This window comes from Eucyclogobius newberryi, unplaced genomic scaffold, assembly GCF_026437365.1.
Source record: "Eucyclogobius newberryi isolate DKJ021-1_F unplaced genomic scaffold, fEucNew1.0.hap1 SCAF_14, whole genome shotgun sequence".
NCBI classification, from domain to species: Eukaryota; Metazoa; Chordata; class Actinopteri; order Gobiiformes; family Gobiidae; genus Eucyclogobius; species Eucyclogobius newberryi.
Window position 1 is genome coordinate 13,775,821 of NW_027315768.1, and position 13,208 is coordinate 13,789,028.

The window sequence follows — 13,208 nt, forward strand, 5'->3', positions numbered from 1 at the left end:
GCAAAACTGACAATGTTATGTTCAAAGGAGCAAAGAAGACCACGGAAAGAGATGAGCTCAAAGTCCAGTTTTCAGTCTTATGATGGAACTGGTACTGTTAAACATTGAGGACATGTCAATGTGCTGTTGTCATGGTTCATCTTGCTTAAAGCTGCATGAGAACAGCTTTTTCATACATCGGAATGAAGAAGTTTCGCAACACTCAAGTCAATCGTAGTACATTTTTCGCCCCTTTCTTCTGGATTTGTGATTGATAAAATACTTATTATTTTCAGCTCACAGTGGTTGGATTTTTGTGACAAAGTACTGCTTCGGGGAAAAAACTAAGTTGACTTATTAATACGACTAAATTGGGTTCCCCACCTCTAATTCCTGATCATTTTTTAACACTTTAATGATGTGAAAATTCACGGTCTCACATTTTTCTAATTATTACTAGACTAGTCCCTGTGGTAAATGTGTATCACAGTTTTACATCAGTCAAGTTCCATTTGGTGTAGGATTTTTACATTTTTTATTTTAAGTGGAAAATTACAGAAAGTTGTGCTTAGTTCTAAAACAGAATCCCTCCGTCTATGTCATCATTAAGAGACGTTACATTGAACTGAAACAGTTTTCTGTCACTTCAAACAGTCAATTAACCATATAAAGGTGTCATCAGGTATTATCATGTCATTTATATGGATTTTGGCCCTTGTTTACAATATGGTTGCTATTTATTAGTTATGGAATTATTTCTACCCATGTCAAATCTGTCCAACCCGGAAGTATAATTATAAATTCATATATAACTTCATTGTAACTGGGGAAAAAGGCAACATTTTCAATATATACATTTTAGTGAAATACTCCAACCTGTCATACGCACTTAAAAAAGTATGAATAATATTTCACATACAAAAGCCTACGTATACTATGATGACTACTTCTCACTAATTCAGATAAATGTAGTAGAAGTATCTAGTATCTTCCCATCAACAAGGCAACAGTTGTAAGAAAAGGTTGTAGTTTCCCTTTAAATCTCTTAACCTTTCGACTATTTTCTGTTCATTTAGTCAAACGTCTCTTATCTGTGGCCCTGTGGTGAGCCTTTGAGCCTCTTGTTACCTCGGCGTGGACTGATCATCATTATGCAAGTCAGACGCTTGTCAAACATTACTTTATGGGGCCTTTAACCACTTTCAAGCCCATCGACTATGTGTGAGTTTGTTTGAAGTTCAGTGTTGGCTCTTTTGCAACACCGTGACTAATAATTATCCACCAGAACGCTAGAGTCTCCTCCAACCTTGAACGTGGAAGTTAGTCATAAAATGAAAACGTAAACAGTGAAAGCTGGGGGTGTGTAGAAGTTGTAAATGTGTTATTTACTTTGAAAATAACCTGCTTTGTTTTTCAGATTGTGTCAGATGCGAGGGTGCGGATTGAGCAGGCCCTTCGACAGGCTGGTTTACACAACACGATGTACGCCAGACAGGTTCTATCGACCGTCCCACCGCCCAGACCCCCCAGAAGAGACACAGAATCTAATATTAAACTCTGAACGAATCCTGTAACGTGTATTTATTCATTTTAAAGGAGAATATTATGCTTTTTTCCTGGTACTTAGTATTGAACTGTAACATAAGTTCATCTTGATTTTACATTTTGTTCAGTGTATTCCGCAATATCGATTTAAAACGGCTTAAAAATGGGAACAGGCCCATTGACTTCCTGTTCAAAACTGCAGAACTGATAAAATTCGTAGTGACGTTTCACTGTGACAAGCAGCAGATTGTCATTTACATGTTTTTATTTTTTAAATGTGGCTACGTGACATTTTAGAACCCTACATGTATAACTTGGGTGTTGTCTTTGACAAAGACATGTCTTTAGAGCACCACTCCAAGCTGTTGACGAGGAACTGTTTCTTTCAGTTGAGGAAAATCTCTAAACTCAGGAAAATAGTGTCTCAAAATGATCTGGAAGTCATAATTCATGCTTTTGTCTCCTCACGTTTAGACTATTGTAATAGCTTGTTTTCCTGTCTTAACAAGAAGGAACTCTCTCGTTTGCTGCTGGTCCAGAACTCTGCAGCGAGGATCTTAACCCGCACAAATAGAAGGGCCCACATTTCACCCATTCTAAAAGCCCTTCACTGGCTGCCGGTCTCCTACCGGATACAGTTTAAAATTCTAGTCCTGACTTTCAGAGCTTTAAATGGTCAGGTCCCATCGTACATCAGTGATCTGATTAAACCGTACGCTCCCTCTCGCTCACTAAGGTCCTTGGACCAGAAACTGTTGCTGGTTCCTCGCACCCGTTTTCGGACCAGAGGAGACAGATCCTTCCAGGCTGTTGCCCACAGACTCTGGAACGATCTTCCGTTCTCCCTACGGTCACTGGACTCAGTTACTGCTTTTAAGGGTCAGCTTAAAACCTTTTTATTTAGTCAAGCCTTTTAAATGCACTTGTTTTACGGACTGATTTTACTGTATATTGTTGTATATGTATTGTTCACTGTAAGTTTTTTGTGTTTTTATTGTTTTATTCTGTGTTTTGTGAAGCACTTTGTCTGTGAAAGGTGCTATGTAAATAAAATGTACTTACTTACTTACTTACTTTACTTCATTTTCAAAAAATCACAAGTAAGAAAGACGGTGAAAGCAGAAATGTTCTGAGCACTCAACCATCAATTAATATAAGTGGCATGATAGCTTTGTCTGGAATTTTCCACAGTACGTCATTTATCTTACATTTATCTAATAACCTTTTTTGTTTTGTTTTTTGTTTTGCTCAAAAATACTTGCATTCTTGCTGTGAACAGATCTGGTCAGTAACATGGCCTGGTGGTGCCCCCCTCTTGTCTCCATGGAGATGCATTTTTTTCCATACTGTGGAACCTTTCAGGCGAAGTATAGGGCGATGTGTGCGATATGTCTGCAATATTATTGTAATACTTGAATATTTTACATAATAATTTAAGCTAAAACACATATTTTCATGCCATAATGTTTTAGTCAAACTCTATCTCAAAAAACAACAACAATTTGGCTTATTTAGACGGAAAGAAAATTATGAATATAATCAGCTTTTTCAAGATTTTCATTAAAGAAAAGTACATTCTGTCAATGAAGGCTCTTGGTGTCATTGAGATATATTTAGATTGTTGCAATAACTTTTATTGCGTTAGGCAATATTGCAACATAAATACTTTTGCAATATATTGTGTAGCCCTTTGGCAAAGCAACAGTATCATATTTGTTGAGACCATTCTGTACCAGAAAAGTTACACAGTGCAGCTTTAAACACATCGGACCACCAGTCTGTGTCCATACGTGTCCAAACATCTCTGTGGCCATAGTGCAAGTAGAAACAGAAAGTCAACAGTACATGAGGTAACATCTCATGTACACAGTCAGTGGGTAAGTACATACCTTGGATCTGAGCCAACTACACATGTAATCACATACCATATCTGACAGCGTATCTCACAAAGAGGGCGGGGAAAGACAGTAAGGCAGACGGACAAAAGCACATAACGTCCTCTCATCTGTCAACACGTCAGAGAAGTTATATAAGCGAGATAGTGTTTGTCGGAGCATGGGTGAAACAACAAAAGAATGTGGGTAATAATAAGGAAAAAAAGCATCTTGTTTTTGATCAGCAGTGTCATATTTTGCACGTCATATTATATATACATCATAATCGCAGTTGTTTGTGCGCTTAAAACCCCATTGTAAACCACTTCAGCAATAAAATAGACAAAAATAGAAGCAGTTATTTTATATATATATATATATATATATATATATATATATATATATATATATATATATATATATATATATATATTTATATTTATATATATATATTTATATTTATATATATATATATATATATATAATTTATTTTATAGCTGATTTAATTGGTTAAAAAAAAGAAAACTTATGCATATTTTACTGATAGCAGCCCTGCCTCTCCACAGACCTGACTCATAATTTAGCTTAGGGGCATATAGTCAACATCTTCAAGGAGATATCACGTGCCGACATCCAGAAATATTACGCAGAAATATAGCTAATACATTATAGGATTATAACCAAATGTAAGTTCAATGTTTAATATAAAACATTGTTCGTACTTAAATATCTCCATATGAAATTACAAAAACTTGACATGTCATTTTCCAATAGTTGAAAGTTTATTTATTTTTCACACAGAAATTCCAAAACATACAAGACATTTACTAATATCAGCACCAAGGTCATTCAATGTAACAAACTTTATAAAAACGTGAATAAACATACATCAAAGCATAAGTAGGTAACAATAAATGATCAGACAAACTACTCTGCAAACATTTAAATAACCGTAGAATATATATATATATATATATAGACAAGCTAAGTTCATTATATTTACATATTCACAATCAGAATCCAGAATGAAAAGAAACTAAGCGATGAGTCCAAGGCGTTTCTTGATGAAGTAGGAGACTAACATCTGAGGTCTCTGCTGGTACTCCACAAGAACGTCATGAGGAGACGTGATCTGGTCTCCTTCAAAACGATTCAGCAACGTCACGCAAATCACAGCCGCTAAGAAGCAAAGAAGCAAAGGTAAAATAAGTATAAGACGTAGAATCTTACATATAGTTTTATGGAGATGTAATATTGCACCTTTGAGACCGCAGACTCGACACATCGCAGCGAACACTGTGGATTCCATCTCGATGTTCCTCACTCCGGCCTCGTAAGCCTCTCTCAGGTATTCCAGCTTTTCCTCGTTGGAGAAAGAGCAGAGAGCGCCGTCTAGTCTGCCCTGACCTAAAACACAATGCCGTAGATTACACACAATGCCTCAGGATCAGTGTTGAGAAGTAACTAAATACTGAAATGTACCGAACATACTAAATCAGAGTAAATGTGTTCAGGTAAAGTTACTCTTTCATTTGGTGGTGTTCAGAATACAGAATAGATCAAATGAAAATAATAAATGGCAGTTCTGGTCATGTAGTTCAGGCTTCAAACGGTGCAGTAAGAAAAGAAGAATAGAAAACACAGCTCTTGTAGTGTGTACATGTGCAATTTCTCCATGAATAAATGCATAACAAACAGTGAAACAAACATAAAGCTGTTTTAAAATACAGTATTCTGTGACGGAATGTTACGAAATACATTTTAATGCAGGTATACAGTATTCTGTAACTAAATACAAACAAACACTGATCAAAATATAAGAAAAACTGCTAAAGAATTCAAAATGATGTGGTTATTTGCCTTTAAACTGTTAAAATGCAGATCTTTTGACCTGGTTTATGATCAATATATTAGCAATTACAGCGTCTATTCACATAAAACCAAAACGTTATATGAATTTCGCAGTCTTTTCAATTTGCACAATAAATAAAGATGATTATTGTATCCGGTTAAAGTTTCTATAAAGCACAATTGTTGAAAAAGGATGACACATATTTGTACAACACAGTGATGAAAGCACGTCGCATTCTACCTTCGTAAAAGTCGTGGGTGCACATGGTGTTCCCGATGACGGTCGGCAGGTTGGGGATCTCGGTGGAGTATTGGAGGAGTTCGTTGGACACTCCCTCGTCCAGCTCCGTGCTCCTGATGATCACTTTACCCAGAACCACCTGCTCAAACTTGGCCTGGAAGGAGTAGTCCACGGCCTTGTCCGTGATGACCACCGTCCCGGCTGGGAGGCCTGCAAACAAAGCATAAATGTGTTAAAAAGTGCAGTTTAAAAAGGTTTCAGTGGGCTTTAAAGTATAATTGACTGTTCTCTGGGCTTGTCTGTTAAAATCACAGTTGCTTTACATCATCAAACTTATAATGAAAGCTGATAAAAATGAAATAAATTGAGAGAATATAAATTAACCTGTACATTTCACAAAGCATTTGGCTTTTGTATATTAACTACTAACGGCCTCACACTATCTCATCTAAAGTGACAAATAACTCACAAAGTAGGTGGATATTGAAGAACTATAATACTACAATATCAGTGACAAAATGGCTGTGGGTAAAAGTTCTGACTAAAACATGTTCCTGACTCGTGGTTGATAAGACGTTTATGTTATGCAATATTATGAGATTGTGCAAGAAAATGTCATGATTTCCATACTGATGTAACATTAGGTTTAAATTAGCAAGGAATTAGACTAGAAATCCAAAGTGTTCTAATTTATCATTCAAAATACTGAAAATTCATCAAACTAGATTACAATACTAAGGAACAGGCTCAATACTGATTTCGATACCATAATGACAACAAAAAATGCACAATGGACATTTTCCACTCAAAATAATAGTACTTTAATTAGGCAAACAATGTCGCATTCAATAGCAGTATTGTGATATTTTTGATACAATAAAATCAGTTTAAATATGACTTAATTCACTAAAATAATAAACTCAACACTGACCAAAACCAAACCAAGGCCAAAATGAGAAGAATTTTGACACAAATCAGATTTTTAGTTTATTTTAAAAGTAGTAAAATGTATTTATTTTCTTGCACTATTGATGATTGAATTAGTCAACATTGATCTATTGATATTTTTGCCCATTGACCTATTGATATTTTTTCTACATATTGTGCTGTCAGATCATTCTAAAATTGTACGGGAAAAGTACAAGTTTGTCCTGTTTAAGTGACGTTTTTAGTATCGATACTTGTTCAAATGGTTTTAGTCGCTCAATATCAGATTTATTTATCCTTTCAACCCAATTTCAAACTTAATAATCGCACATAATTGCTCGTTGTCTGTCTGAAGCGCCGCTCTTCTAACATTCTTTTCTTACCAACTCCTCCAGACGTCCCAAGACGGAAAAGCACCACGTCCCGGCACTGAGCGTGGTGCAGGAGTTTGATCATCTCGTGCAGCATGATGGAGATGGACGGGACTCCCATTCCATGCTGGTGGAGAAACCAGATCATTGATAAAAGATGTCTGCGCGGACGGACGGAAATGAAAAAGAGTCTCGATCTGGATACTTACGCTTATGGAAAGCACAGGCCCAACTTTGTACATGCAGTAGCGGTCAGTTCCCTCACAAATGTCCTGGATGTCGTCGGCGTTTCCAGGCAGCGTCAGTTCTTGGTGGATGAACTGGGCAAACGCCTTCATGCGGTTTGCACTACCACCAACACAAACAAACTAAAGGAAAGACAGAGCATGTAAGCAACAATAAAACTGAAATGATGCAGGTTTTTCAATGCCGTACAAACCTTGATATCTCCAAACATTTCAGGAAGGTTGTGAGTCTTTGTACCGAGGCTGAAATGGTAGAGAATGTCCTCTTCCATCGTGGACAGATTGGGGTTATTCACATGGACTAGTTCACTAAAAAGATCAAGGATATGAATGAATGGGAAAAATGTGCACATTATTGGCTATAAGTATTGGCAGCAAACAGACTTACTTGATATAGTCCTTGTGCTCGTTCCCCATGCAGTTCAGCAGAATCGGAGCCATGATTGTGGAAAATGTCTCGGTTAAATCCTCAAAATTTTGCATTAAAAATCTCGGCAGTTGGGGCAGTAATCCGAATACGATTTGTTTGTCCGAGCCCGGCTTTTATAGCGTCGGTCTGTTATCTCTGCACTGATTGGTTGTGGAAAGAGGAGTTTTTGCTCGTTCACACCCACCACCCCAGACAAACACAACAGGAGCGATCACCTCGGAGATTACAGTGTAAAGTCATCCTGTCGATCACAACAGGCGTGCGAATGGTTAAACTGCTTTGTCATGTCAAGCAACGGACAGAGTTTGTGTTCAAACCAAGCCGAGACGACCTTTAGCAATGTTTTACTGGAAAAAGATTGATGATTGATTACATTACAGTAGACAATTTTCCCGATCACTTCCATTTATTTAAACTGCAGTCAAAAACTCATAGAAAAGCAACATACAGGGTAAACAAATTCTGTCCATATTTACAGAAATGCACCAAAGCAAAACAGGCCACGAACAAAGAAATCTTTAAGTTTATTAAATGTTTGTTGTTGTGCGTATTTACTAAAAATAATCATTTGTTGTATTCTATTAAAATGGAGAAAAAAAGTCTAAAACTGTTCAGAAAAGAAGACATTTTGTCCCGTTTGTGATTTAAAAAAAAAAAGTCGTAGTATCTGGTCCGATACTAGTTTAAGAACCAGATAGAATCTAATTTTCGATACTTTAGACAACTCTACTTTTGTTTGCAATAGAGACAATAATTTAAATAATTTGTGTTAATGATTGAGTCATTTTTAGTTGGAATTGTGATGCAATTCTAACTTATTTTAAATGTTTTTTTTTCTCATAGGGCATTTATTACAATTATTGTATAATTCGTAGTAAAAGCTCTTAAGCTAAACACCTTTATGAAAGACTGAGAACCTTTCCCACTTAAAGTACTTTAAGAAGATTAAATTATATTTTATAATTATGGCTTTAATGTTTGATGTTTTTCTTTTTACTGGTAATATGAGTGGCAAGTGGAACAAACTAATTATTGCTATGTATTTTAGATGAACTTAATGAATCACTTTCATGGAAAACACCCAATTATAGAATTTTGAGCGGACTTTAAAAACAGACAAAAACAATAACCAAAGAAATACAAGCAGAGGTCATTTTTGGTCAATCCCCCACGTTTCTTAATATTTAGCATATCAAACAAATTCAGGGTTCATCTGAAAACAACATTATACAGCGAGGAAAGTAAGTATTTGAACTCTTACTTTGTGATTTTGCAAGTACTCCCACTTAGAAATGATGGAGGATCTGATCATGGCAGGTGCATTTCCACTGTCAGAGACAGAATCTAAAGAATCAGAATTATTGCTGATTGGCAGGTGTTCAAATACTTATTTGCAGCAATAGCATACAAATTAGAGCACAGTGGAAATGCACCTGCCATGATCAGATCCTCCATCATTTCTAAGTAGGAGAACTTGCAAAATCACAGAGTTCAAATACTTTCCTCATTGTAGATGTGGAAACACATTAAGAAGTAGGTTTGGAGTCCTCCATATATCCAAAACTCAGGAGTGTAGACATGTCCACAGGAGCTGGCTTCTTGTCAAAAACTCTGCAATAGAAAGTTAAAAAGTTTATAGAAGTGTTGATCCAGAATACGGGAACATACTGTGTGCATAAAACATGGACCTGTCCTCAAACAACAAAGTACACTGAAGAGTCAATAACTGTTTCCTGTAACACAAATCCAAAAGAACTGCAAAGTCATTGCCTCAACCCAGACATAACAAACCACTTACATTTTATCTACGAACTAAAGTACATTTCTTTACATCCCTCTTGCATAACCGTCAATCACAAATTGTACCACAACAGTTTGAGAACAGGCCGAAACCAGTATGAAAAGTCATTCATTGGTTAATTAAAGGTGCACGTTGTAATTTTTCTGGTCCAAATCAGTTTTAAAGGAGAAATATTTTGCATGATTTATTTCCCTTTAAACATGCTCTTGAATACCTTTACATAAGCATGTCATGTTTAAGAAAAAAATAAAAAATGCATGTCAGTCTTGCTTTTCCCACGCCAGGAATGGACTTTTGGGCTCCATCTACTGGCAGCAGAGGACATGCTCATGCAGCCGATCGAGATTTGACTTCAAATCGGGCGATGATTTATGTATTTAAAAACAACGCAAAAGATCTCGGAGCATTTGAGACATTCAGTGTGTTTTGAACGCTCAGAGTGGAGAGGACTTTATAAACAGGATTCTTCAAGCTAGTTACAAGATATAATTCTGAAGAAACAACATTAGAATAATTGTCCTTTGAATAACTTTAGTTTATCTTGGGTATTTTTTTCAGATTTTTCCGAGATAAAAGTGAAGAGAAATAATAAAAAGTCATTTATTTTCCAGACGATGGCTAAATAAACAGAGCAGAACAGCTGGGAGCCAAAACAAACATGAGCTGAACCGTGGCACTGTGACTGTGGCATGGGCCGCGTTTCCTCTGGCAAACACAGACACACTGTGAAGTTCAGGACATTGTGCACATTTACCAGAGTCCTGCAGTCAGATGAATATACACAAGCAGGCAGTACATGGACATGTAAATATGTCGGCTACTAAACAAGTTAAGTTAAATGTATCTTTATTCTGTTTTTACTGGGGTTCAGCTGTTAAAAAGGACACATTTATTCTTAATTATGCAGATAATTAATTGAATGTTCTTATTTTTCTTTTTGATAACTATGTCGTTTGTAATGAGAATAATTTCCCCTTTGAGATGAATAAAAGGAAACTGATGTTGCATAAGCTCAATTTAAAACAAGGTAAATAAATAAATGTATATAGAATGTACATTATATAGATGGAATTCTGAGTAAAACCGGTAAAGTCCAAAAGTTTGCTGTTAATTTGACAGGCGATATCTAAAAAGCTACATATGTAAATGATAAATATTTGTCATAATGAACTGTGGTTTTAGTTTTATGTATTTAGTTTATAATCTATATTAAATCAGTAATATGAATATTCCGGGATCTATGTTTATGATAAAAATGTGTTTCTTTAGCTCAGAATCAGTAAAACAACAGCACTATCTAGTGGTTAAAGGTACTCACTTCCGCCTGAATTTGCTGCGTTCCAGTTTTTGAGTTGGCAGTTGCTGCTGCTGCTGCTGTTGTTGCTGTTGTTGTTGTTGCTGCTGCTGCTGCTGCTGATGTTGCTGCTGCTGCTGTTGTTGTTGCTGCTGCTGCTGCAGTTGCAGTTGCAGTTGCAGTTGCTGCTGCTGCTGTTGTTGTTGTTGTTGTTGTTCTGTCTCAATTTCTGGATTGCTGATGTGCTGTGGCTGTCGAGTATAAATTCAGACATATGTAATACATGAATATTGTTACATCACAAGCTGGAATTGGACTGACATAAAGATGACAGCAACACTCAAAGTGAATTCATGCAGATTATGTTAAAATATCAGTACTAACACCCCTGAACATTAAAAATTGGGTAATACAGCTAAACAAAAGATAATGTGGGGACAGGATTATGGTGTTTGCGAATATAATTATACTGCTCGTGTGTGACTTTTCTTTATGCAATTTTGATTCGATTTATAGTATGAATTCAACTGTAATATAGAATTAATTGAACCCATCTACTTAGCTGTAAAGAGAAGAACCCGAGCCTAGAGTTACTGGAGGTATTTTTGTTTACCTCTGTGCAGGCGCTGCCATCATCCCTCTCCCAAGCAGACATATTATCACTCCCAAAGGGTGGCTCTCTGCGCAGGAAAGCTCTGGGGGTCTTCTTCTGTTTGCTGGCGGTAATGAGACTGTCAAGAACAGAAAGGAGCGGCGTGAATAAACTCGGAGCTGACAAATAAGGACAAAAATACATCGAAAGAGTAGTGAAGATTAATGCTGGTGCGGAGGCGGCGAGCACTTTTAATGAGGAGCATGTGCAAAATGCAACAACTTTTCATCGTTTTAATAACTTGAAGAGTTCTTATTGTTGTGAGGGAAGGTTTTCATGGCATTTATCAATAGACTCAAACAAAAAAAAAGGTCTGGTGTAGGGCTGAAGTTGTAAAATAGGTTATATATAATAGGTTTCGTGACAATGAATGACAATGATCACAAATTCAGTCCCAACTTTCAGATAAGAATACACTCCAGTACAGTCGTACCTTGGGTTTCCATTGTCAGAAAACCAGGATGGAGCTTTGTATGAGTGCGGGCTGGAAGGAGACAAAATTTCAGTGTGCCAGAGGAGTCCTGTTCAAGCACAAAAAGACAGTTTACTGCCAGTTCAAGCCGTGCCATGGTGTAGCAGGAGTCATGTAGCGTGCAGAGTATCATTCTTTACCTTTATGTCCTCCTTGTTTTGACAGTCTGGTAAATTCAGAGTCAGTGGCGAGAACCCCAGATCTTTTCCCTTGGGCCCTCTCATCATTGATCGTTTTAACTGTGGGGGACAAACCTGGGATTTGTGAGATGTGGCCATTTTCTCCCACTGCCAACACAACACAAGCCAAAATAATGCAAATATTATTCAGAGTTTTCATGCACCTACTTCTTACTGAAAATGTCCAAATGCAAAGGTAATGTAACCCACGTAGCAAGAAAAAATATAAACATGAAAGTTAACTTTTTTTTTGCAGAGGTGTTAAACTTCAGCTAAAATACAGCCATCAATTAAAATATGTTTTGTGAGTTATACTTGCCGTGTTTTATCGATGGTAGATTGTCATTAGTGGACGATGGATATTTTCTAATCAAAAGGCAAAAAGACCGTCAAACAACAAGTTATTTAAGTAAGCTAACGTGACTTAGCTTGTTAGCATAATGTCTATCTACAGAAGAAAATGATCACGCAAACTTAACAAGATTAACGATAAAACTTAACAGCATTAAATTTGGACTGCAATCCATGTTTTAACACGTTGTTCTTTTTTTACTCACTCTGAAGTCATGGTGAAAGCAGCGGAGCAAAGTGCAGGTCCGGGAGCGCGGTGTGTTGTTGAAAGTTAGGAGGGCGTTACCATGGAAACGGCCTCTAGTGCCCCGCAGTCCGTCTGGAGTCTGCAACGTGCCAAATGCGCACTGAATGTTTTATTCACTCGTTAATCACTCTGTTTGACTGACTATTCTTAAACATTTTCCCACCATTTTTTTTTTTTTTTTAATTTTTTTAAATTACAGAACAAAACATAAACAAGACACATGACTTATAGATAGTCCTAAAACATATAGTCTGGTATAATTGTCTGTCAAATTAAGTCAGCAAGTAATTTTTTTTAAATGTTTCGAACGTCTTCTTCTTCTCTGGTGTTTAATGGTGGTTGGTATCCAAGAGTTACATTAGCGCCACCTACTGTATTCTTAACGTCTGAGACTTTAGACTTTATTCCAAAAGGCCACAGAGGTATCCATTTACTATGTCCATGGCAGGAGTTTTGAGGAAGAAATACATAGTTCTGGAGTCAAGTAGAAGGGTAAGGTGCTTGGGTGGTTAAGGCGTGTGTGAGACATGTGTGTTGTTAATGGACTGTAAATAATCTGTAAAATGGTAAATAGTCACATCTATATAACGCTTTTCTACTGTCAAAGCACTCATCATCAAGCAACCACTCACAGGCGAGGCGGGTTGAGGACACAATGGCAGCAGTCACCTGAGACAGCTTTGAGCCGCTCTACCAAGGATGCATGAGCGGGATTCGAACCGCCAATCTTCAGATCAGAGGACGAACAC

At 36.9% G+C, this 13,208-nt stretch overlaps 3 protein-coding genes across 3 annotated transcripts in view; 1 reads left to right on the forward strand and 2 right to left on the reverse strand.

Annotated features, from left to right (window-relative positions):
• The window catches only part of LOC140359153 (coiled-coil domain-containing protein 148-like), a 43,979-nt gene extending 42,413 nt beyond the window's left edge, over positions 1-1,566 (forward strand). Inside the window, exon 14 of the mRNA XM_072444019.1 lies at positions 1,397-1,566. Within this exon, the coding sequence (XP_072300120.1) occupies positions 1,397-1,540 (144 nt within the window). The 3' untranslated portion in view covers positions 1,541-1,566. The remainder of the gene's footprint in view (positions 1-1,396) is intronic.
• A 2,664-nt stretch (positions 1,567-4,230) lies between these two features.
• Positions 4,231-7,570, reverse strand: upp2 (uridine phosphorylase 2). The gene is made up of 7 exons (XM_072444357.1): positions 7,422-7,570; positions 7,228-7,342; positions 6,998-7,156; positions 6,801-6,915; positions 5,491-5,700; positions 4,659-4,805; positions 4,231-4,577 (listed from the first exon to the last, which is right to left on the reverse strand). Exons 1-7 carry the CDS (start codon positions 7,514-7,516, stop codon positions 4,435-4,437), a joined length of 984 nt encoding a protein of 327 aa, XP_072300458.1. The 5' UTR covers positions 7,517-7,570; the 3' UTR covers positions 4,231-4,434.
• A 1,383-nt stretch (positions 7,571-8,953) lies between these two features.
• LOC140360073 (uncharacterized protein C7orf57 homolog) lies at positions 8,954-12,021 on the reverse strand. The gene is made up of 6 exons (XM_072445389.1): positions 11,823-12,021; positions 11,644-11,731; positions 11,172-11,289; positions 10,750-10,809; positions 9,934-10,025; positions 8,954-9,074 (listed from the first exon to the last, which is right to left on the reverse strand). The coding sequence occupies exons 1-6, from the start codon at positions 12,019-12,021 to the stop codon at positions 8,990-8,992; spliced, it is 642 nt and encodes a 213-aa protein (XP_072301490.1). The 3' UTR covers positions 8,954-8,989.
• Positions 12,022-13,208: the final 1,187 nt, after the last annotated feature.

Excerpts from the sequence above, each read along its gene's own strand:
- upp2 (XM_072444357.1), bottom strand. The coding sequence starts at position 7,516 with ATGCAAAATTTTGAGGATTTAACCGAGACATTTTCCACAATCATGGCT. Across the intron at positions 7,157-7,227 it reads AAATGTTTGGAGATATCAAG|TTTGTTTGTGTTGGTGGTAG; the intron begins GTTTGTACGGCA and ends TCTTTCCTTTAG. Across the intron at positions 4,578-4,658 it reads TCGAGTCTGCGGTCTCAAAG|CGGCTGTGATTTGCGTGACG; the intron begins GTGCAATATTAC and ends TTTGCTTCTTAG.
- LOC140360073 (XM_072445389.1), bottom strand. The coding sequence starts at position 12,021 with ATGAAAACTCTGAATAATATTTGCATTATTTTGGCTTGTGTTGTGTTG. Across the intron at positions 10,810-11,171 it reads ATGGCAGCGCCTGCACAGAG|CCACAGCACATCAGCAATCC; the intron begins GTAAACAAAAAT and ends TATACTCGACAG. Across the intron at positions 9,075-9,933 it reads GCCACAGTCACAGTGCCACG|AGTTTTTGACAAGAAGCCAG; the intron begins GTTCAGCTCATG and ends TTTCTATTGCAG.